Source organism: Pyxicephalus adspersus, chromosome 5 (genome assembly GCF_032062135.1).
Source record: "Pyxicephalus adspersus chromosome 5, UCB_Pads_2.0, whole genome shotgun sequence".
Classification (NCBI taxonomy): Eukaryota; Metazoa; Chordata; class Amphibia; order Anura; family Pyxicephalidae; genus Pyxicephalus; species Pyxicephalus adspersus.
In genome coordinates this window covers 25,953,065-25,978,518 of record NC_092862.1, presented here as the reverse complement: position 1 = coordinate 25,978,518, position 25,454 = coordinate 25,953,065, and the positions used below count along the sequence as shown (strand labels likewise).

Here is a 25,454-nt window from a genome sequence, read left to right as displayed (position 1 = left end):
TAATAAAATACCTGGACAAGATCTTTCAGAACTTTTAAGTCCACTGCATAAACTCAGGGGATACAGATTTTTTGGGGTCTCTTTAATTAAACAAAACCTTAACAAAATTCCTAGAAAATAAATGAATAACCTTAATAAACTCAAATTAGAAGGACAAAAGCTTAAACCCAATTTTGGTGTTAAAGAATAATGTGATAGATATTAATTGGTCACATCTGGTGATATCTTAAACACAAACTAGCTAAGAGGTCCATTTTTGAGATTGTGATTTGATGGCTGCCCAAGAAAAGGAGAAGCAAAGCAGGGAAGGAAGAGTGGGTGTCAATGGGAGCTTATTAGATAGTGAAGATGCTGGAGATAACAGTGAGGGGCCAATCTCATCATGTGGCGTTTCAGATGTGTTGAGTGCATAAGTTGGTGAAACTTTTATGTTTGTAAGCAGTTGTGTTACCGTGGATGACATCTTTTTGTTTTTTTAGTGATTTAATGTGTAAAAAATTCCTTGTTATCATTTTGCTCCCTTTTTCACCCTGGGATACTTTGATAGATTTGGGAAGAATTTTTTGAGCCACTTTCAGATTGCCAAGCAAAATCAGGTATCCTTTTAAGGGAATGTGAATGATAATTATTGAACAATTTATGTTTCTGAAAAAAACAAAAGACATGCTGGTCCTTTAAAAATGTTTTACCCTTGTTAGACACCAATTGTGAGTTAAACTTTTGTAAATAACCTTTCCATGTTCCAGGTTATTCTGTTCAAAAACATCTGATAGTATATTAGAGTGATCCAGATCTAAGTCCAGCTTCCACTTCTTGTAGCAGTATTGCTTAAAATTTAGCCAACAATGACAATATCAGAATAAGCTCCTATTCCCTTTGGATAACCGTATAATTCTGAAAGCAGATGCCAGTGCAATTGCAAATTACTTACATGCCAATAACACACAGATTTTGTTTTAAGTTTAAATGCAAGTATGTGCGAAAAGCTTTTGCTGGATAAAATACACTTTAGAATACTCAAATCATTTCCATAAGTTTTATTATTAGAATTTCCATTTTCATATAAAACTATGGTTTGAAAATACATCTTTTGAACTAAAATCTGTTTTATATTGCACAAACTGCAAGCAGAATGCAAACTAGAAAACATTTCCCATAAATGGACTCCAGCATACAAGCATGAGATAAAATACATCAGCATCTGTCAAACTCACCATCCAGCAGTACTCCCAATTTTAAAAGGCTAGTCCATGTAAAAGTAACACTTCAGTTAAGGGTAGATGTTGGGTTCTTAGTATTGCAGGCTGCAAATATTTAACTAATCTACTCTTGCACTTTACTGCAACTACAGTAAATGCCACAACATAAAAGGGAGAGCAAGACCCCATGCAAAAGGTAATGGATGCTTGGTATTGTTAGGTGTCATTACTCTGTTCCTTAGAAGTTGGCAACCCACTAGCCACACATTTAAAATTTAGGTATTGGGTGGGCCAACCTGTTTAAAAAAAATAAAAAATACGGAACGAAAAATATATGCATATCCTATAGGAATATAAACCTGTGGCCTTGCAAATGTTAGAAACAAGTTTCACCAAAGTAAAACTGCTTAGTCGAAATACTACTTTTACTTGAAAAAAATGGACAAAGACAGTAAATATATACAACGAAATTTAAATGATGGAAAAATGTTGATCAAGTAAGACTGCATTATGATTGCCAGACAGGTATTACTTACAATTTACCAGTAATTGCCCCACAAACAACAGAATATAAGAAGCTAAAAGTACAAACATCCTAGAATCTATTTGTTCAACCAGGACACTTGGTTGCATGCATCAGTTATTTCTATAAGGCAGAGTAAGTTTTAGGTATAGGTGGTTATCTTCTAAGGAAGACAGGAGTCTTATGACTTTCCAGTTGCCCCTTGTTCCAGCAAGCATGAAAAAAAAGTAGTCCGGAATTTATGTCAATGTCTACACAACATACACTGGAAAGTCGATTTTGGATCACTAAGAGCACGTCTTATGATTTGTTCGTTAATTGCTATAGTGTTTTTGACTAGCTTACTCTGCATTACCAGTCACGATATGACAGTCAAATTGTATTCCCAACCCCAGAAAATCTAAGGTCATGGTCTAAAAGTTGCGTACAGACAAACTTTATGCTATTGGAATTTTTTTGTGCGTGGGAGTGGAAAGCACCTTGCTGCATTCTCCTCCATAGGAAATGGCAGGGGTTGTCCCCACTTGGTCATATGTGATGCACAACAGTAGATCACTAAACAAAGTCAAGAAACTTATGTACACGGTAAATTTGTGCCTGAACTGATCACAATGGTTGGTTTCCTGCAACAATTCTCTAGCATCTGTAAGTATCTTTAGGAGGAGATGATTATCTAATTAGAGGCAAGGTGATGTGTTTGATTTTTGTGTTCCAATACATAAAACAGCCCTCCATATGCAATGACAATTAAACCACTTTTAGAAACGCTTTCCTAAAAAAAAAAAGCAATACTGAATATTCGGGATTACAGACTAGCTTTTTTTTTGGAATTACTCTCACCAAGTAATACAATGACAATCCAGAATAGTGCAGAGATGTAAGAACACACAATAGAACCCCACTGACAGGATACTTTGTAGTGTAGAGCCTTTAAATAAATTATGCAATGAAAAACACCTAGGTTCCTGAGCTAACACTCCTGTTGTATGCATAATGCAGAGTTCTCTCTTCTCCACTGGACTTCATTTTATTATAAACATAAGAGGAGGAACTGGAACATGGAAAGGAACAGGAAAACATCAGAAATTGTGGCTAGCAGACCTTTCTCAGGGTATCTAAACATAAAAGCCAGGGGCTGACCGAGTTCCTGAGTCTGCACCTATAACTGGTTTGGGTGGATTGACCCCCATCTCTATCGCTAACTAATGAAAATACTAATAAATGAAAATACCAGAAAACCTCTAACAAAGAATATCAAACCATTACTGTTCTGGCATGCAAAATGAGAAGGAGGATATACCCTTTAAATGCTGCAAGCGTACTTTCAGTAATGTTCAGCATTTATCAACATAGAAAATATTTTATGTATAGTTTTTAGTTTTATATATACAAAATTATCACATATTATACACATATTTTACATAAGCACGTGTGATCCTGCATAGAATCACACCACATTGGATGTGCCTTTCAGCAGTCACGTATGGCTTTGTAGAGTTTAAAAGCTGAAGGTTAAATAGTAGGCAGTTTTGTCAAAATAGGAAAAAAAAGCAATGTATTTTTATTAGTTTTTTTGACAGATGATGGGATCAGGGTGATAATTACACAATGAGCTACCGCTTATTTGCTGTCCAATCAGCATGGCAGGGGGCATTTTTAGGACCATGATGAACCCCTGCTTTAGTGAAAGTCAAAAACCGAGTAGCACTGCCTAAATCACAAGGGTGGCTGCAGAGATTTTAAGAGGATCACACAGGCAACTATTATAACCATTTGAAAATGGTTTTCCATTATGGAAACCTGTTTTACCTGAAATCTAAATCAAAAATGCAAATAAAACTAAAATGAATGCATCCATGGTGTGTTATTTCAAAACAAATTAAAGTCACATGGGCCCAGTCTGTATAACGCCCCCCTCTTTTTTTTACGGATTAAATAATTTTGTACTTTTGAGTTAATAATGATGGGCCACTTGCTCTTAAAGTGACCAGTACCTGGGGCTGTGACCTCGTGTAAAGTGTGTAACAAACTCACTCTGTGTTTTCTCCAACTGCAAGTTTGTTACACACTTTACATGTGGACACACTGCCATCTACTGGTGCGAGCCAAGAATAAACAGAGCTTCTTTTTCTATTTACTTTTAATGATATCTGTAAGTGGCTTCTTCGTACTTTATAACAAAGTTTTACCATCGTACAGAAAAGTGATAGTGGCTAGAATATTTGATCAATATAGTAAGTATGTGGCTTTTATGCCACATTATCTGATAACAATTTACAAATGTAAAAACTTGTTTTTTACTACATGCCTGTAGGTGAAAGAATTTATCAAGTTAATGTACTTAAAGACTACCAAACCGATGTCTCCAAGTTACAAGGTCCACTTATCTACTATGACTAATATAAATTACTCAATGTGCAGATATGTTTCACTGCAATTACTCAATTGGCAGCTGCAAAAATAACACATGAACCGAGAGAAACAATAAGGCACAAGCACTGGAGCCTGCACATGTAATGAACAAATATGCCTGTCCCCAATTACAAACTACACATGGAAACAAGGTTTTAAAAAATTGACACTATTGACAACATTATTTTACATTAGGGTGATAACTTTCACATGCATACTAACAAAAGGTCAAGAAACTATAGCTTTCCTTTATATAGGCCTGTAAATCTAGATGTGATTATTTTGTCTTATTTGCTTGCCTGGATAGAAATTTATCAAACTTTCAGAGATGCGACTACCACATTACAGCTATTGACATTCTACAACTGGACGTTCCAGCAAGAAAAGGAATTTCTTGAACTAGTATCATCAAAGCATTCTTTAATATTCCAGAAATTAATTCTAAGAGTTATATTAAAAAAAAAAAAAAAAATTCACATTTTCAGAGTCCTGAGTAAAAGGAGAAGATTCACCTAACTTGGAATACAAGTTTAAAAACACTTTCCCTAATGTGCAAAGCAAAAGGAACATACACAGTACAACAAATAAATCACAGCACCATTGTGCAAGCAAATGTGATGTTATGAGATGTGGTGCATCATTCTAATCCACATTCTTTGACCATTCTGTCTTTGTTTTATTGGTTCTCAGAGGATCCATTGCACAGAATAAGTTGAACTTGCTGACAAAAGAAACTGCAGACTGGTGAAACTATTTGTACAAACATTCCACAGACTACAAGCTTAGTCTACACCTTCTCCATGGCTACAAAGTTAAAGATTTCCTATTCAACACAATAGTTATTTTAGAGGCAAGTGCATGCCTAATGAAGCAGAATAGCTGCTGCAAGGTATTTAGAAAGCCGATTGTCCTGGCCAACCCCAATTTCAGAGTTTTATGTTAACAAATTTGGATGGACACATTTTAGGTATTGAATAGTGTGGTAAAATATTTTGCAATTGAAATTTTCCCCTCACTTAGGCTTAGTCCCCACATAGCTGGTTTTAGCTTTGCATCAAATACAGGGCAACACAGACTGAAATTGAAGCAAAGTAAATGCAACAATGGAAGTTAAACCCTAAGGTTCACACCTGCCTCTAAATCACGCTACATTCCCAGGAAGAGAATCAATTACTGCCAAAACATTTTTCTTGGGAAAAAAAAAAAAAACATAAAAAAAAAGTACCAACAATAAAAAGGCCAAATGCTGCATTTACATTGAGAGTCAGTCTATCCTGCTTCAAGCACGGACGTCAGCCACCAGGTCACTAAACACAAATGGTGGTGCTCCAGTATGCTGTCGAACTTTTGCACAGGCTTTAGGGAAAATCATCTAGTTTTACCACATTAACAATCACTTTTATAGTCAGAAAGCCTCACCTGGCTGTTTATAGCTAAACACACACTAGTTGTATGCAAGGTCTATATTTGATTTTGGTCTGTGCATTAAAAAAAACAACATAATAAAATAAAATGGTGCTGTATGAAACATGACCAAACATAACAATGCTGTCAATGGTTATCAGTCATTTTCTGCATAGAACATATTATATATAAGTTACAGGACATCCACACCCTTTGTGACCACAGTATAGCAATTAGTCTAAATACAAAATTCCCCTTGCAGTGGGATCACTAACCTTGAAGCACAGGGTAGGAATGCGCAACTCTTGTGTTACAAGTTCTCAGACCTGCTGAAAGTCATGTAAAATAGCAATAGTTCTTGAGAAGTTCCTGAAGAATAATAATAAAGTTGCTAAACCTGCTTTGTGTGTCCAAGCTTTAAACAAAAAGAAATATAAAAAAACCTGGTGACTTAAGGGTTAAAATTGTGAGTTCCTTCTTTTATGATGTGTGAGAGTATAACAAGCAAAACCCCTAGGGTATGCACACTTGCATTGTGGAAAGCAAACATTTACAACACGTTCAGTGCATTGGTGAGTTTTAATGCCAGTCATTATCATTTGGTAACATTACCAAATTGTTAATGTTCATTTTTTGCCACTCTGGTGCACTGGAAGCCTATATATTTGAATGGGCTTTTTAACAAAACATGAGATAACACTCATCTGTTATTATAATGCGTTGCAACCAATCGGTATGAATGGGTCTTTAAATGACAACTATGGTCATAATTATCAGGAATGCTCTTTTCTGTTAGAATATAGTATATCACAAAGTTTTAAACAACTAAATCAAAGGGTAGAGTTTCAGCTCCTCTTCATTCAAATCAGGCGCAGTGCCTGAGGAATGTGGAGGTACATTTGCCTAAAGTAAGGTTACATAGACCAATGTATGGGACTAAACAGAAAAGGATCATCTACTAATTTAAGTGGACTCATACGTAAAGCAGCCAAATACTCTGTTATTGTGGATTTTGGAGATTTGTAAACCATCCCAGCTGACTATGAATCATTGCATGGACAATGTGAATGCTTTATATAGAATTTAATTCTTTATTCCATATTAGAATACCATTTAATATTGTTTAGGTTTTGTGAATTTTAGTTTCAGTATCATTGCAAAGTGCATAACTTCAGTAATAATGACATTTGTGATAACCACGTGTTCAATGAGTCAGGTAATTACAGGCAGCATTGTTGTGTTTGGTAGCAACATTGTAGTGCAGAATAGCACCGCGTGATTGTTAATTACTAACAACATATGAACAAATGATAGTGTACACAAAGAATATCCCCAGTTCATCAGATATAAGGTCAGTGCACTCCTCTACGAATATGGTGAACAGGTGGAAACATCTACATTCTTACCTCTATCTCCACATCTTTCTTTGGGATAGAGATTGTCAGACCTAAGAGTATTCGTAAACTTTTCTGCAAGCGAGGTTTGCTCTGCCTGTTCAAGCCAATATGTATTTTACACTGCAGAGAATGTGAAAACCCCACTAAGACTCTTCCATAATGAATGAGGCAGTTTGCTATTTGCATGCCAGAAATACAAGCAGTGAGCTGATGATTTAGCCCACTGAAAAATGGACCATCCAAAACTGAAATTATACTCTTTAGACCGAACATTTATAGAACACCCACTTACCCAACAAATGTCACTACATCCTAAAGAGTTTTCATACACACAGCTCCAACCTTTAGCAACAAATACACTTAAAACACAAAAGCCAAGCAATGGCAGTTTTTATGTTTTTGTTTAAAGCTCATTACAAGTGAACATAAAATAAATAAGCATAAAAAGTTGAAGGCCACTCAATAGAACTTGCTGCAAACAGTCCAGCATTTGGAATCTGGAGATCCGAATCTCTCCGTGAATATATACACACATTTTGTAGCTGTACCTTGTTCTTATTTAAGCTAGAAATATACAGATATACCTACAAAGGAATCATGAAAAAGACTCAAACACATTGGCGTGTACCGTATATTTAAAAATGTAGTGCTTCTATCTCGCTTTACCAAGACACAAATTTTTTGTTGTCAATCTAAAATGTCCAAAGGTCAGAATTACAGGATTGAGGGCAGTATTGTGTGTAGTATTTGCAGCAATGTGGATTTAGTAGATGCTACTAAACAGGTCTCCTAATCCCTTTTTACAGACTTGTCAAACAAATGCCACAAGCCAAGGGACCACCTAAATCTGTGCATTAGCCTATTCTGCATACTAGGCTATCACTATAGTGTAATTTTGGCCCTTGAGACAAAACATGGCTTTAACCCACAACAAACCAAAAGTCCAGCTGCACATTATCAGCTGGATTAAGAGCACTTTGTAGGAGTATGCTAGATTTGTTTTCATTGGACAGAACAATATGGTCCTGTTACTATCTACAAAGAGCTAGGGAGCTTGAAAAATAGACCAAGTCCAAGCATAAAAGTTGGCATTGAAATGTCTACTAGGAACAATTGTTCAACATTGACAGAACTCAAAAGAGGTTGTCCACATTTCTTTAAAAAGGACCATAAATTCTGACATTTTTTGTGTGTAGTAAAATGGGGGTTTACCCCAAGGCCCATTTCAGACTTTCAGTTGACCGCAGGCTCAAATGTGCTCCAATTCAATCCTATGGGAGCAGTTGGGAGCCATTTTGTGCATGCATTTACACACAGTGGGGTTGTGACGTGGTTCTTGGAAGTGACATGCTGCTTCCAGCTATGTGGTTGCTTTAGAGGAAAAAAAAACACTGCAAATTCAAGAGCAGTGCATTAACCTGTCATGTGGTTTGCTGCTCCTAGATGATGCAGCAGTTAGCCAAGTGCCTGCGAATGGCCTACCATGCAGTTTGTAATTACAAGTGGGAAAGGTGCCTTTTAACCCGTTATGTAGCGGTGCAAAGGGAAATGATGTGCAGTTATCCAGCATATGTTTAGAACACATAGGTCAACCTATTGGCATTTCTCCATAGCAAATAAAAACCATACTACACACAAGCAATGCATGTAGTAGATATCAACAGTGGTTGGAGAAATTAACTTTTTTACAATTAAAATAAGACTTTTTTTTACACAGATGTCAAAACTTAGTGTCCCTTTTTAGTAAATAGTGGACAGCCCCTGAAAGATAATTTACATTCTTTGCTTTATAAACAAAAGGAGACAATTTGATATTAAGCAACAAAGGCCTCTATTGCTTACAAAGAGAATGGTAATTCTATTTCTTTTAAATGGACCAGCTTGTATTTTAGCAAAAATGGTCCTTCAACAATACTTCAAAAGCAAAATGTTATAGGTAAGATACAAATATAATTTATTTTTTACAAGGTCCTCTCCACCATTTCATAAGAAATAGTTTATGTCCAGTAATAAATAATGTTACCATGACATGTTTGTAAGAACTGTGCAGAAAAGTGCATTGTCTATGCCATGGCATACATAGAATGTAAAGACTGATTCCAATTTGGAGATCCTGGTCAATGTCTACTTAAAATTGAAAAAAAAACCTGTGAAAGGTTCATTTGAAGGTTATGCTGAAATGACTTCCTTCACTGAAGGGAAAGAGAAAAATCTTGGCAATGAAGAAGGCTGCATGGCTTGAGTAATCATACAATGTTAATTCCACCCATGGACAACAAGGTTCTTTTGCCACAAAATACAGAACTTCCACCATTCTGTTGGCTGCCCTTCAAAGAGGTCTTCAGCTCCATTTCACAAGCTATGATAGCTGCGTTCAACTCCACTTGCGCCCGATGGACCACGTAGAACATAAGAGCTATGCTGATCACAATCTGTGTATTAGAAAAGACTGAGTTAAAGTGGAATATACTTAAACACAAAATAACTTTTAGTTAAATGCATCAAAACAAGTGTTAAGTTTTCTTTAAAAAAGAAACTTTACTCCCTGTGGTAAATGTAACAGATCAATAAAATGCAGCCCCTTTTAGCCGGGCACACCACATGGCTGTTTTTGGGTAGTTCCTGAAAACTGGAAGCTGCTTGTGTGTGGATCTGGCTTCTGTCGCCTTGTGATACTTTAGTTTTTAATAAGCAATAATATTGTTTGTTTTGAGGGGTACAACCCAGGGGGACTCTGGAGAGCACAGACTAATCTGACAGGTTTACATGAATCAGATTGAACGAATTGAAAGCTTTTCCAGTATCAGAACCAAAAAAACAAATATCGGAGCCTACCAATCTTAAGATGGGTTGGTGATGTTAGTTTTTTTTTAAACTTTTTTTGTTAAGTACAGAAAATCCGTTGATCTTGCCAGAATTTTAAACCTAGTGAACCAAATGAAAACACAAACATCCTCACCATTTCTCTATAAATTACCGGTCCCATCAGCCCCATGTAATGGTGAACAAAGGCAGACAACTGACCAGCCGGTGTAACAATCATGCAGTCTACATCAACAATCAACCTTTCATACAGTAGAGTGCAGGCCCCAAAAGTACAGTTTGTTATTCACAAGGTTACTGGTTGACAATAAAATAAAGGGAATAAAAAGCTTAAAAATAAGCAGGCAGACAGAACTATGTAAAGAATGATAAACAGCAATAAATTACATTTGTTTAATGCTGGATTTAAATTTACTAAACTGAACTTTAGGGAAAAGCAAAGGTTAAAGCAAAAGTAAAAAAAAAAAAAAAAAATTACCTTTAATCCCACAGATCCCTTGATGGCGGTGGTCGATTTGGTCTTCTTTCTACATCACCTGATCTCAAACTGCACAGGTGCGAGATAGGATGAGGTGACATAGCTCGCTGTAAAGGGGAAAAAAAAAAAGAAGAGACAATCTCACAACGCATATGTGAGATCGGCATCTCTTTCCCCTTAGAGGAAAAAATGAAGGAACAGCCAGAGGCTCCTGGGATGCATTATGTAGGTCTGCACTCCCATTTAGTCTTGATGGTTGCAACAATCAAGATTGAAAGGGGAGGTTTTGCACCCTTTCAAAAAAAATTAAAAATGGGTGTTGCGCTTAAAAAAAAAAAAATAACATTTTCCCTTTACATTTAAGGGTTGTCTTCCCTTTTGTGTAAAATAAAAATGTTGAGTTTAGGTCTGCTTTAAATGTTTCTTTTTGCCTAGGTTAGCCTTTAAAAGCTTTGCACAAAGCAGGGCCAGCAGTCAGATTTAATGCATGGTACAAAACATGGCCATATTCTCACCAAGCAGAAGTACCTTGTTGAACATTACCTGCAAACTGAATATGAAGTATCCACCAACACTTTGTTCAGCGATGACATCTTCCATAGTACGTAAAGTTGTTCCCAAATAGGAATTAAGAAGCTGGGTTGGAAATAGGCCAATTGAAGATGCTGCCAGGTAGTTTGGTAATGACAAATCTGTAATCTGAAAAGGAAAACATGCTGTAAGTGAAAGTTCAACAAGATACATCAGATAAACACTATCAGTTACTAGCATCCTGTGCAAAATTACAGCCCTCCGAGTGCCAAATGAAGATGGCTAAAAAGATAAAGAAGGTGGTTAGATCTAAATTTAGAGCGACTGTTTATAGGAGAGAGACGGAAAATAAATATGCATATCGGTATTGAAAAACCCAGCAATAAGTAAGGAAAACACAACAAATTTAACCAAAACCATTTTCATCTTTTGCAGGATTTTTGTTTTTGCTGTCTAAACACTACTTCAGTTTCTGTTCTTGGAAGGGACGTAACCCCCCTCCCATCCTTGTTGTCATTAACAAGTATTCCCATTTGAAGATTTCCTTTCTGTTCCGGTTCTAGCAACAACCCAAAACCCTTACTTTCAGTGCCAGTGATTATAGTTAACAAGACAAATGGAGAAGGTAAATTTCCCCCAGCAGGAAAAATAAAAACACATATTGATCCCTTAATATTTAACCCTAAATCAAAAGCACAAACCCAGCTCCATATTTCTTTCCCAGACCCCAGTCCATATGCACAACCACACAAGCTTGTCCCAATGCAAACTATTTCTGTGCAAGGATGGTAACCGGTAACATTTATTTATCAGATTATTATTAATAATAAACCAGATTTATATATCTCGAACACATTATGCAGCGCTGTACATTAAATTGGGGTTGCAAATGACCGACAAATACAGACAGTGACACAGAAGGAGGGGAGGACCCTGCCCCGAAGAGCTTACAATCTAGGAGGTGGGGGAATAAACACACAAGGGGAGATGACTTGTGCATACAAAGCTACTAACCCCAAATCAATGCTTTTTGACACCTACTGACCGAAACAAGAAGGAAAATCTCTACTGTATATTGTGCTGTGCGACCTCTTTAAATTAATTCTAGAAGAACCACCACCATGTTTCTGGCTTTGCTCTCTTTCTTCTGTCTCATTTTAGGAGGCTGCAGCACAAGGCACTGTGAAATTTAATTAAAAATAAAACACACTGCCAGAAACCAACATGGCTCTGATGCGAACACATAGTAATTGAAATCATTTGAAAAACACCACAAGTCGTATTACATTTCACATTTGTATTATTTCCAGCATTCAGAACAACCTGCAATGCACAGACACCAGGTGGAGACCCAAAGAGTTTCCACGTGGGTGCAGCTCATGTAAATGTGTTCCTGAAACATCATGCAAATTTAATGAGCTGACTACAATATCCATGCATGGTTATTAAACTATATTTAACTCTTTGCATACAGTAAGGAAGGTTAGGAATCCCTGTCAGGTCAGAAGTCACAAACAGAAAAAGAAAAAAAAAAAAAGTGTGTTTTACATACACACATACCTAACCCATAGATACATATCCTAACCCATATCCTGTGTGCACAATTCAACAACTTTCCCTGCCAAAATCACAATATCAGTATCTATCAGATGGATCAGCGTCCTTTGTCACTTTCAGTTTTCCTCTCCCAGTCTATGGAATATAAACAAAAAGGACACAGAAAAACACCGATGAGCTCTTCCTTCTTTAAGCATTGTGAAAGTTAGAAATTTGTGTTAACCTCAAGATAATCAGAAAGCCAATTGTTCGTCTCTTATCAATGTTATCATATGTTTCAGTACAGAGGATACAGGTCCTTTCCTATTTCTCACGATCCTTTCCAACGACAAACGACTGCATGATGCACGAACAAGTGCTGTACATACACAGCACCATTCTGCTGTATAGAGAGGGGAGGGGGAGAACAAAAAAGCAGCACCCCGCTGTGCTCTCTCCCCTTCACTTGAATTATGATCGCTCGTCGTCCGTCCGCCAGGACTGTCGTACGGACGAGCGCTGTACACACGCCATATTATCCTCCAATATCAGCTCTGAGCCGATTAACAGATGAGAACCATTGTACGTGTGTACGAGGCTTAAAGGTATGAAGCCAGCATCATTCTGCTTAGCTGTAAGGGAAAATACAATGTAGGGTTTACTTGGAGCCTGATGTGCATGCAATATGTTACAGATACTAAGTACGCACATTCAGAGGTCATTAAAACATATCAGAACAGGAAACAAATGTTCTCCAATTAGTAGAGGCTCCAGGACATAATTAAATTGCCAAAGACATTCAGACATCTCCCACACTCCTTTGCAAGATAAGGTAGGATCTTCATGCATAGTTCCACCTCATCAAAGTTATATCTAACAGGGCGACGGGGTGAACTGGATAGCTAACATATTAAAATGCTTTTAGACAAATCTATTCTTGCATTAGCTTTGGATAGTTTTGAGGTTGTGGAACCCCTTTCAAGTGCTTAGTGTGGTATGTTGTTGCCAAGACCAGAAGAGTCATTCTGTTATTTCCCCGATGACTGCAATGGGACAGCTAGCGAGGCAAAATATATATATAAAAAAAAATATTTACAGTGAAAACCAGTTTACATTAATGCCGCAGGGAAAAAATTTAAACCCTTTGTACTCCAGAATTCAACACCTAAATCACAGTAATGCACGGTATATACTATGTGCATTTTACCTGCCCACATCCACTTTTGATCAACATTGCCCATAAAAGATGACCATAATTACAATGATTCCATACTGGTATTAATAAGGAATTTTTTAATTTTCCTGCCTACTTGGTCTGAACACAAAACGTGACATTGTCATAATGTTATTTCATTTTTTGGAGGTTTTACAATATCAGAATATTCAGCTGTTAAAAGAAATAAACTTTTCTGCATTCCTGGGATTTGCTTTTTTGCAACAAAATAAAACTGAAAGCACAACCTCCATTATTAGGGATTTTTGCCTGGGGTTATAGAAACTTTCTACCAACACCCAGACATAAAGATTCTCAGGGATAAGATGAACTGAAAATAGAAATGGACAGCCATGATTCTTAATGTAATTCAAGGGTTTGCTTACCTTGAAATAGTTAAACAGATAATTATGTATGCTGAACATGGTTATTTTCGGATTGTCTGAGCCTCCAATCCGCTACCATTTCCGAAAGACATGAGCTATATGAGTGAGAGAATATAATTATATAGATTGCTCAGAAGCCGTTTCCAGATAAGATCATATGAACACAGTCACACAGCACGCATAACTCTGGTTAAAGCTGGCATCCAGAAAAAAACATGTGCACAACAGAAATATTAAAAGACATATGTCTAATCAGTGCTTGCTTGTGCTTTGGCATTCCTCCATATTTGTTATAAAAACAAAAAAATATATAAAATTTAAAGTCTAGTTGCAAATTCCACACCCATTTTTAGTTTCAGAGAAAAAAGCCATGTAAATCAATACCTAACTTCATTAGCACCACAGCAGTTGACAATTCTTCATTTTATCCCCATCTAACTAAACTTGACATTTTCCAGGGAAGATTGGGTTTTCTTTTGTTACAATATACTGATTATCTTTACATCCAGCTCAATAGCACAATTGGTTGTTCTCACATACAAGTATGATACATAAATTACACTGCTTTCTTTTTTTTCTTGGGAGACAAAGTTGGTTTAGACATTTATTACGTCATATAGCTGTCTCCTAGTTTAAATTTATCAGCTTCTACCCTAAACAAACACTTTTGGTTAAATGACAACCTTAGAAGCTAGCCTTATTCTAACCTACTGCAGTTTACCATTTGGGAAGAGGAATTGCGATGAACAAATTTGCCCTAGCAAGGTATGTGTGCTGTGCAGGTGGAGAGTCTTTTAGTACATTGCACACTTAGGCTACGAACACAATTGCAATGGTTCTCATCTGATAATCATCTCAGGGCCGATATCAGAGGAGAATCAGGCTTGTGTACAGTGCCTGTGGTCTTATCATCCGAACGACTGTCCTGGCGGATCCACGGACAATGACGACGAATGATCTTAATGAGAGTAAAGAAGGAGGGCGCACAGCAGGGTGCTGCTCCGGCGTTCTCCCCCTCTCCTCTCCATAGAGCAGAATGGTGCTGTATGTATAGCACTCGTTCATGCATCGTGCAGTCATTAGTCATTGGAAAGGATCATGAAAGATTACAATTATTGCACACCTGTATGCAGCCCTATTCTTTAAACCTCCAGCACAGCATTTCCCAACCAGTGCTATGTTAAAGACCTGGGTGTTCGCCCATGTTAAAAGGGTTGAGAAACACTGTTCTAGCATGTATGAGGACAAAATCTAAGTAGTTTAATGTTTTAAATATCAAATATCAGTACTTCCTAATGGACAGTTGTTTATTCACCTGTAGCCACCTTTTAACATGGAACATTCCTAGTCTGCAAGCCTTCCATTGTGCAAGCATTGACTAGCTCCCTGGCCTGCGGCTGTGACAGACCCATCTGACTCTGTGCAGCTTGATTTTGAACTTGGCTTTAGAATTATTTAGTAATGGGCACTTCCAGGTAAGTGGGTACAAAACCAAGTACCTTTTCTCTAGAAAGCTCCATCATTGTAACCTGCTTTAGTTACCCATGATGTGTCTTATATAATGGAGGTTTCTTAGGTGCTAGAGAGTGTTGCTAATACAACTGCTGGTAACTGCATGAGTCTGGCAAAATGAGCACTTTGTATGAATGACTAGGAAGCAAAGCCCCAGCACTTTACTTGGAATGGAAATTTGTCCTCTATTCTTCTTTACATATTTCCTTAAAAAATAACAATACGATATATAATGTATACACACCCACACAATCACTCTGCCAATCTTTAATCTTGGAATCAAATCACCCTACACAGGCAGCATTGAAAGGTCATGGACGTCACAACTTTACATTGTTGCAGTTTAATCATACCACTTCATAAATCATTCCCCCAGATAGGTCAAGACTACCTCACTGTGTAACCCATTACTTTTTTTTAAGCCGGGTGGGAAAAAACTGTAGGGGGGTGGTGGCCCTGTATTGTGACCCAACTCTTCAGCATCCACACAAAAACTGTTGTGTGATTACTGAAAAGTGCCGGGTGGTGCGCCCGGCTAAAAGGGGCTGGGGAGGACACGGCTACCTTCTAGTCACAAAGGCAGGCACCTACCTTACCAACACAAAATATCTTTATTTTGTAGCCAGCGGCCAGTCAATGTGTTCTGAAGAAGGGTGAACATGAGGGTGTAATCTCATTCTACCCAGCTAGGTTGGCAGAAAGAACATTGCCATGGACTTCTCCTGCTCGCCTCCAGACAGATCCTCATAAAAAATACAGCTTTATCTCGTCTCCTGTAGACAGCTTATCAACCATAAGCTTCTATTTCAGCTCTGCTTTCTTCAAGCCAGATAAATGTTCTTTCCGTAATTCGTGTCAATAATTTAGGTAGACCCAAAAGACGTTTAGGTTAAGGAGAACAAGTTACAACTTCTATAAATATTTATGTTCTTTACACGGAAAGAATTTAAACATATTCACCTGGTATATTATAAAACCACAACATATTCAAGTAATACCCCATACCAGCTTAATGAGAATGAAGCTATCAAGCTGCAGATCCTCAGATCAAACACTCCAAGGTGCCGGCTCATTTGTTCTGATGGGTACAACTTTCAATTGCTTGGTAAACACTGCCCAATAACTGCCAAATCTGCTTAAAATCCAGTTATTGGTTAAAAGGTTTGTAGTTCCTATTTAGGATTAATAATGCTGAATGTGAAAGAGCAATCTTCCTTCTTGCTAGAGTTATCATCCTTGCTCTTTTCCTCACAACACACACACACACGTTGACCCCAGAGTTCTCACCAGCTCCTTTTAGTTGGGTGCACCACTGGGTTCTTTTTAGTAATTACCCAGCTGTTTTTGCGTGGTCACTGAAAAGTTGGGTCACAAAACAGGGGGTACCATCCACCTAAGGCTTCTTCCCACCCAGTTTAAAAAAAAAAAAAAAAACTGGGGACAACACTGTGCCCCGATATACTAAGATCTATCAGCCTAGTGTTGACTGCGCCCTAAATCTATTCCCATCAGCCTAGACTGGGATCTTTCAGTGCCAACGTCACAGCTACTATGATATCCCATCCACCCAGACTTACTGACATTATGAAGATTTGGGTTCATGGGAATACAGCAGTTTATTTTATCTGATGACTTGCAACTTAGTATAGTTAGATGGGTCTGTTGGGTAATCTGAACCAACTACTTTAAGGGAAATCCATGAAACCCAAAATAGAGTTCATCTGCAGTTCAGTTCCCATGGTGACCAGGCTGACAAGTACAGCCCGGTGACCGTGGGAACTGAACTGCAGATCAGTAGAGAAACTCCATTGAGAGTTCATTTGCAGTTCCACTGCCTCTAGTGCACGGGATCGCAGTTGATTCTCAGGGCTGCATTTATTTATGCAGCCCTTGAAATCCTGTGTGCAAGATCACTGGCACTAGAGGTTAAATGGGGACAAGTCTCCTCATTCAAAACCTCTAGTGCTCTCTAAAAGCTTTCCTCAGCCAATCAGAGAGCACAAGAGGTTTTGAATGGGGAGACTTGTCCCCATTTAACCTCTAGTGCCGGGGATCGCACACTAAGCTGATCAATGAATGAATGAATTTTTTTAAAATTAAAATTCGAGCTTGATTGGCGAATTTACACCAGCCGTTCTTGCTTGCTTGCCGTAGTCGCTCATCCGTAGTGAAGAGCTCAACTGCAAAACAACTTTAATTTCCACACTCACTCCATCCCACTGGTTACTGCTATCTTCATCTTCAGAAAATCCAGAATTTAATCCCAAATTTTAAATAGTGGCTCCTAAATAATATTTATTAAAAGCTTAACTGTAATGTGTTACAACTGAGGGCAGGCAAGATTGGTTTACACTTCTGCTTTAAAGGTTGAAGAAACTAATTTTACCTTACACTAGTAAACTTATTACAAAACCCTAATAAGTAAAATTAGTTTGTCATCTAAAAATCTAGAAGAGTCAACAACTGTTCTTCACATGCCACTGCCCTTTGAAGATGCAAGGAAGATTATGTAGCATTGTCAGAAGTAATCTATCATTTGTACCTTAGTGGCCACTTCCATTGTCTAGGGACCCTTTTCCTTGATAAAATCACCTACTGTCAGCAGATGCAATATGTTCCTGTAAAGTGAGAGCTTATATTTTCCTTGCTTTGCATTCCATCCACCATGCCTAGGCCAGAACGACGTCAAGATACTTTTGGCTAAACTCTTAGGAATGAATACAAAGCAGTGTTCTCCCCAGTTGCTTCTAGCTGGGTGCAGCACCCAACACTTTTCAGTAACCACCTGACTGTTTTGGAGCGGTTACAAAAAAGTTGGGTCACATTACAGGGGCAAATCAACCGCCTACAGATTCTTCCCAACCAGAATAAAGCAATTTCTGGGGAGAATACTGCAAAGCATACAAGATCCCACAAAACATTCTCGCAAAGAACTGGAGATACTTCTCCCCTAACCTGGACTGTGATGCTGTAAATCTGAAAGATGGGATAAGACAAAAATACTTCTAACAAATTTAGTAGAGCTTGCATTTTGCTACTCCTAAACATTCAACTTGTACCTGTGCTAACCTATAACACGGTAAAGAGTCATCTGGAAAAGGCAGTACTTACTTTCATGAGTCTTCCACAGTATCTAAGTATAAAGACATATAATTTAAATAAATATTACAACAAACATGTCAGTGCTGTGCTGCCTCTTTTGTCTTTCAGGAGTTTCAAACACCTACACATAGTGTATGGTCATCTCTGGGTTCCTTCATCCAGGTAAAATCCATACGCAAACTCTAAAACCAATATAAGCAGCAGAGGAGTCATTAGAAACTTGAAAATGTGAGTATTAGAAGCACAAGTTGCAAAAGTGCAAAGCAGCAAAAATACCCAATGCTGTATATTGGTATTGGGAATTAAAAGCTCTGTACAGCCCTCCAGTTTATATGCTTTTTCTCCATTTTTTTTTTTAGCTTAGAACCATTGTACACCAGAGCCTTGATGACATATGCAGCTTTAGCCGTACAAGAATCTTCCCTCTATACTAAAACATCGCTGGCAGGTCAGAAGTAAGAAAGTAGCTTCACAAACACAATGAAAGCCTTCAGGCAAACAAACACTGACATTTCTAAGCATTGGTAAACAGGAATGAGACGAGGAGTGGATCACATTTGTTGTTTAGACAGCAGTTCATACAAAAGTGGCGTTAGGTAGCAGGAAGGCCGTCAAAGCAGATTACAAGTGTCATTTAACTGATGACATTGGTAGGAGCTTGTGCTGTCCATGGGATTGCTTGTGCTGAGCATTATTAGATATCCTGGGGTTGAATTTACAGCTAAAGTTCTAATCCCATCTGTAAACTTTTCATGTCTCAACATAAAGAGTAAAATGATATTCCTAATTATATTCATTATCAGAGATTTAGGAGTTCACTATAGCAACATATTGTGTTCAAAATTCACTCCCCGAAAGCCATATACAAACCCAATAGTCAGTGGTGACATTAAGGCGCTAAGAAACTATATTGGCCACAGTCTGGATTTAAAGTAGAACTATGCAAATTAGTGAATCAGGCTTGTGAATATTTCAGAAGGGGAAGGGATGTCACCAACCAACTATCAAAATTTTACTGAGCAGCACATGTGCATTGGTTGCCACTCGGGAATCCTGGCTTCCCTTGCGTGGGTCAGGAGTTGCGTTACCCTGACACAGCCAATCAAGATGGCCAGGGATCATCATCAGGAAGAAAAGAATAATGGCAGCACCCTGCAATGGAACGGCGAGTATCATGGGTTTAGTTCAGCTTTGAATAGTGAAGGGGTCTGGCTTAACCAAATTATATAAATAGTAACACCTATATCATAATAATCACCTGATCCTTGCCAATACAGAGCCCAAGTTAACATTGCATCCCAGACTCCTAACAACTGCTATCTTTAGAAAGAAGTACATTTCCCAATACACTAGCTGGGGTTACAAAAGGAACAAATGAAATATCAGAAAACACAAAAGGAAGTGTCTGATGTTTGCAGTGTTTATAACGATGGAAGACAAGACAAATAAAGGTTTGGTAGCTAAGAAGGACTCCTGGCTAGGAGTGACAAGTCCCAGATGCTACGGCAAATATCCCACAGCATATACCCAACACGTTATAGCTAATTACTGTTTACACAGGACAAGCATAGCTTTGGTAACAGATTACAATTTATTACAGCCCATGTTTTATTTTTATAAGAAACAAGTATGTGCAACACCACATTCCTCCTGCAACCTGTGAGAATTCCAAGTACTACAAAAGGAAGGGATTTCGGTCAATAGGGTGCCCTGACAAAGGAACCCGAAAAATGAGCGTATGTTGTAATAATACCTGAACAGTAAAAATAAAATATTTAACAGCTGGTGACTTTCTCCCAGAAAAGGCTTCAGATTTTCTTCAGGAAATAAATGTATGGAATGCACACAAGCATGGGTCTAGATGTATAGAAAATAAATGCAGCATGAGGGTCTTACCCCTTCATTTAAAACCTTAATACCTACAACTTATCAGCACTTTGCATCAGTTTGACAATTTCTGACTTATTTGCCCAACCGGATATATTTTTCACTGTTGAAAATCCTTTTTTTTTTGCTATACCATCTAATAAAATGTGTCTTGATCAGGGTTCCTCAAGCAATGAGCAATTTGTGCATCTTCTACCACTGACACCAAAGATCTATTTGTCTATCTATAAGAGTGACAATCTCTCCAATGGCCAACAATAAAAGAGGCATTCAGGTTAATAATGTACTATGAACTGGGCATATCATGAATATTGGCAGGGGTTACCTGCAAACTAACATTTATTTCAAAATTACCTCGAGCTAAAAGGTTGAGAAAGGCCAGTCTAATAAATATTTAGATCATGTTTTTAAAATAAGCCGACAATGGACAAAAATGTTTAGAAATGGCTTTCTGGATGTTTTATACACAATAGTTTAGCTGCATTTTAGGTAGTAAAATCCGGACAGCTGCAACATAGCAAATGTTTATAATATAGCTCATGAGATCACTATGATTGGAAGTTATGATGATGCCATGATGAGTAACCATGTTGGCTGGTTTCCAATGGCTCGTACCAACAGTTGTCAGTGACAACACCACCTCAGAGATAAGAGTTTTCTTCCAGTTCAGTAGGAACATAGCCGTGTAAAACAATCAACGCTTTACCTAGCATAACCCCATTACCATGCATGTCTACCCTACAATAATACCTACCGAGTCCAGGATCCTCAATGTGCCAGTTGCACCAGCATAGTAGCTTCTCACAGTTCTATTGGACCATATAGAAACCGTCTATTGCCCCTGCCTCAGGGGACCAACTCATATGGGAGCTACTGTGAAGACATGGCTGGAGCATGAAAGATCAGCAGTGGTATCAGAACAAAATTAGTTTAGCTCCATCAAGTACAAAGGGAGGCAAAAGTGTGATGAGGCATAGCTAAAACATAAAAATATACATAGGCGTCAAAAATGCCAGCTACATTCCAACATCTGCTGTTTGACTTTACAGCAAGCAGAATTAGAAAACCAACTATTGGCCATCATTGCTGACTTCCTTCTGTAAGGGCCAGGTCCCCGGCTGTAATGCCGCTTTTCAGACTGCAAAGTTTTCCGAGTCGCAGACCTGGTCAATAGCTGAATATAAAGATTATCTGACTTTTCTCTCCTAGACCATTTTAAGCACATGATTAATTAAGAAACTGGTAAAACCAGCTCAGTCCACAGTGGTAAGGTAATTCAATGTGCAGTCATTTAGTCATTCACAATGACTGTCAGCGTGTGGTAACACATGGCACTATTGGGAATGACATCAGAAGGTTTGCAATTTATTGGCAGATTCATTTTAAAGCAAAGGTAAACTCACCTGCTCTGGTTCCCTTGGTCCTTTTACTGGTTTGGGATCCCTGGCTCTCTTGATGGACAGTTCACTCATCATAGTATGGACAGATGTAGTGTACATCCTACAGACCGGTAGCTATGTTTGGAAATATTTCAGAAAAAGAACAGTATGTTCTGCAATAAGGAGCAGCATGCAAAGTTTAAATCTTTCAGATTGATTCTGCTTTAAAATGCGATATGTAGGACAGACAAAATAATCAACTTGGGACGGTGCAGAACAGAATATTCTGTACACAAAGTCCTAACCTTACTATGAACAAAGGACTAGTAATATTGACTAATACATGCAGGATCCATACCTGGTATGTGGGACATAACAACCAGGCGATTAGTATATATGTAATTAGTACATACCTCTATCTTCCATTAATAAAGAAATAATAGGATACATCACACATTATCCTACATTCCATAATGAGTCACAATGCATAACATCACTGATCAATATTGTCTGTAAGGCTTACTAAACAGTAGGAGAACAGCTGCCAGTATGGGGTTTGACCAACCAGTCAGTTCAGTGTTTCTCAACCAGGGTTCTGTGGAACCGTAGGGTTCCTCAGAACACCCAATTTGTGCCCATGTGGTTACAACGTCCCCCAGGCCTGGTTGAGAAAAATTTCTGTAGCGATGAAGCCAGCAATGCTTTCCTCTTTTCATTATACTTTTGTGCCCGTCATGACAAATTTTACTACTTTCTGAGCCACCTGTTTCCAGTATAGAGATTGAAGTGGTAACTATGACCGTAGAACATTGATTTAGAAAGTATCAGGGAAGCATTGTGGCATTCAGAGGCCCAATAATGCAGAAATCGCAGCTCCCATATTTCTCCCTGCAAATCTTTTCTAAGTAACCTAGGATGATACGATTTTTGGATTGGGTGGGCACACCTACTGAGAGAACTTCCGCTGAACACAAGTGCCCCACTTTCTTGCTGTGCTGTAATTCTAGTTACAGGCCGGTGGGGATTTCCCCAATGATCAGACAGCTGCAGAGCAGTGTGCACAGGATGGCAGCATGCCAGGACCAAAATTCTGCAGCAGAGGATCCCTGGATTAGGAGTATGGAGAGAATTCCAAGCCACGTTGCTATGATCGCCTCTTCTCAGAGGTCTTTATACCCATTACAGAGCCTATTCTATAACTCTGAGCAGACGTGTAAAGAAAAGATCATTCAATTAAATGATTCTATTCTGAGCTTGCAAATGCAGATTGCTGTTCCAACAAACAATCACTTTCATCAAAATCTAACAAATGCTAGGAAAATCTAACAGCATTTGACCAAATGTACATTTCTTTGTCCTGCTAAACAAGCAAATACTTCAACGATTGTTTATATCATTACATCTAGCCACCACAAGGTCCAGAGGAATGAAAAGCCTGAGAAGGGTAAAGGTCTGGGGTTGACAAGAAAACCAGCAATACTTACCTTCTCCTTCACAGTGAGCTCCCCAGCCGCTTTTGGCTCGGCGCACCACCCAGCACTTTTGAGGAACCAGCCGGCTGTTTTTGGGTGCTTACTGAAGAGTTGGGTCACAATACAGGGGACATGACCAGCCTACACTGCTTCACTTCCCTGGCACTCTGCTCTCCATGCCAGTGTTTCTCAATCAGGGTTCTGTGCAAGCCAAGGGTTCCTCCAGAGGGTTCTAGGGGTTCCCTGTGCAATGAGCAATTTGTGTCTCAGGTCAGTTTAGGAGACCCCAATGATCTGTTAGGCTACCCATAGGGGTGATATTCTTCCCAATGGCCAGCAATGTAAGAGGCATCATTCCTACTGACCCACTAAGCTAATGAGCTGTGCATATAATAATTATATAGGGGTTCCCTGAAAACCTGAAAGTTATTTCAAGGGCTCCCCCATGTTAAAAAGATCTAGAAAAACTACTCCAGGCTATGACACATCCTTGGCATCCTCACAATGCAGATCATAGGATGCCGATAGAAAACTGGACTGACAAAGAGAAGCAGCTCCTCGGGGGAAATAAATAGGAGATGAGTATAATGGCTTTTCCATGATACCCCTAGACAAAAATGACCATTTGACCCTTGTAGTTTGGGGTAAACCCAATGCAAAGGGTGATAGATTCTGCTTTACTACCTAAGCTGGTGTATTTGTTACATTCCAACATTTCTGGTTAAAGTTTTAATAAACTTAAAAATTCTACATCATTAACCTAAACAAAACGGGCCACACACACACAGATATAAAAACCATCAACATGTCAAGCCGTGGTTTTATAGGAAGTATTGTTGGTAGGTTGCCTTGAACCATTTGGACAAAAGTTAACAAGGTGCAAGTAACTAACTTTTCCATGCAGGAGCACCAACTGGCAACTGGAGGTTGCCTTGATCGGTTGGTGGTGATGGTGGTGTAAGTGGTCATCATATACAACAATAAATATCAACCACTTGACCCATTTCAACATTTTTGCCATCAAAAAATGACAACAAGTGGTTGATTTTCCCTGTTGTGCCAATATATGATGACCACTTATACCGCAATCACCACCAGGCGACCTCCAGCTGCCCCGTTGGTGCTCCTGCATGGAAAAGTTAGTTACTTGCACCTTGTTAACTTATGTTAGGTCAAGGAAACCGACCAACAACCATTCCCATAAAGCCACGGCTGGTGGAAGCTTGGCTTGATCTGTTCATGGTTTTTTGTTTCTTCCCGTTGGTTGCTCCTGCATGGAAAAAGTTAGTTGGAAGTTTTGTTGGATTCCAAGCAACTTCTGATCATAAAAACAGTCGCATAAGGCAATTTACCGCCACCTTGGCATACAAAGATGAAACCGGATGGCGCGGAGATTGGAAGAAATGGTTAGAAAGTCATCCCACGTCCCAATGGCCTTACCGAGAAGACGGCATTCTGCAGCCCAAAGGGAATGGGGGTCAGCCTGGCCAATGCCACCACCTTGAGCCCGCCGCCCCCTTCCACCACCCGGATGACGGCCCCCAGGCGCTGGCTGCTCTCGATCTTGGCCAGCACCCAGTGGGTGAGCAGCTTCTTGCAGAGCAGGTGGGCGATGAAGGTTCCGATGAGAACGCCAACGATGACCAGTCCGATGCCCAGCACCAGGCCATACAGGTAGCCGGCGGCCACGTTCAGCACGATGTAGCCCCACACACAGGGCAAGGAGACCAGGATGAAGCCCACAATGAAGAGCAGCACCCCGACCACACTGTCCAGGCTCTCCACCCACAGCAGCAAGTCCTTCAGGTAGTGGCGGGCCAGGGCTAGCGAGGCGCAGCACACAGCGCTCAGCGCACACAGCAGCACCACGCTCCGGCACCAGCACAAGCCTCCTCCGGGGCAGCTCCATGGATCTCCAGCCGAGCCTTGCGTGTGATGGTCCTCCCCCGGCTCTGAGCCCAGCAGGCTATCAGCGGACTCCCGGCCGTGCATCCAGCGGCCCAACGTCTGGCGGCCAAGGAGCTGCAGCGCGGAGACCGTCATGGCGTGTCACGCGGCCGCCCGTAGCGATCTCCCTTGCAGTCCCCGGTGCGGGGGCATCGCGTAGAGCGGAGGGCTGAATGGCTGCAGACGTCCCGTCCTCGCCAGCGTTTTCTTCTGGGCGCTGCGACTGTGCTCTGACAACGTCACAGTGCCCAGC

The 25,454-nt window shown here is 39.3% G+C and overlaps 1 protein-coding gene across 1 annotated transcript; it reads right to left on the bottom strand.

The window, feature by feature from the left end:
• Positions 1-1,022: 1,022 nt before the first annotated feature.
• TMEM64 (transmembrane protein 64) lies at positions 1,023-25,454 on the bottom strand. Its single transcript, XM_072410945.1, has 3 exons — positions 24,695-25,454; positions 10,780-10,935; positions 1,023-9,367 (listed from the first exon to the last, which is right to left on the bottom strand). The coding sequence occupies exons 1-3, from the start codon at positions 25,295-25,297 to the stop codon at positions 9,182-9,184; spliced, it is 945 nt and encodes a 314-aa protein (XP_072267046.1). The 5' UTR covers positions 25,298-25,454; the 3' UTR covers positions 1,023-9,181.

Coding starts and splice junctions, on each gene's coding strand:
- TMEM64 (XM_072410945.1), bottom strand. CDS start 25,297: ATGACGGTCTCCGCGCTGCAGCTCCTTGGCCGCCAGACGTTGGGCCGC. Junction 10,936..24,694: donor TGCAGAATGCCGTCTTCTCG/GTAAGGCCATTG, acceptor TTTCCTTTTCAG/ATTACAGATTTGTCATTACC. Junction 9,368..10,779: donor ACTTCATATTCAGTTTGCAG/GTAATGTTCAAC, acceptor TCTAATACACAG/ATTGTGATCAGCATAGCTCT.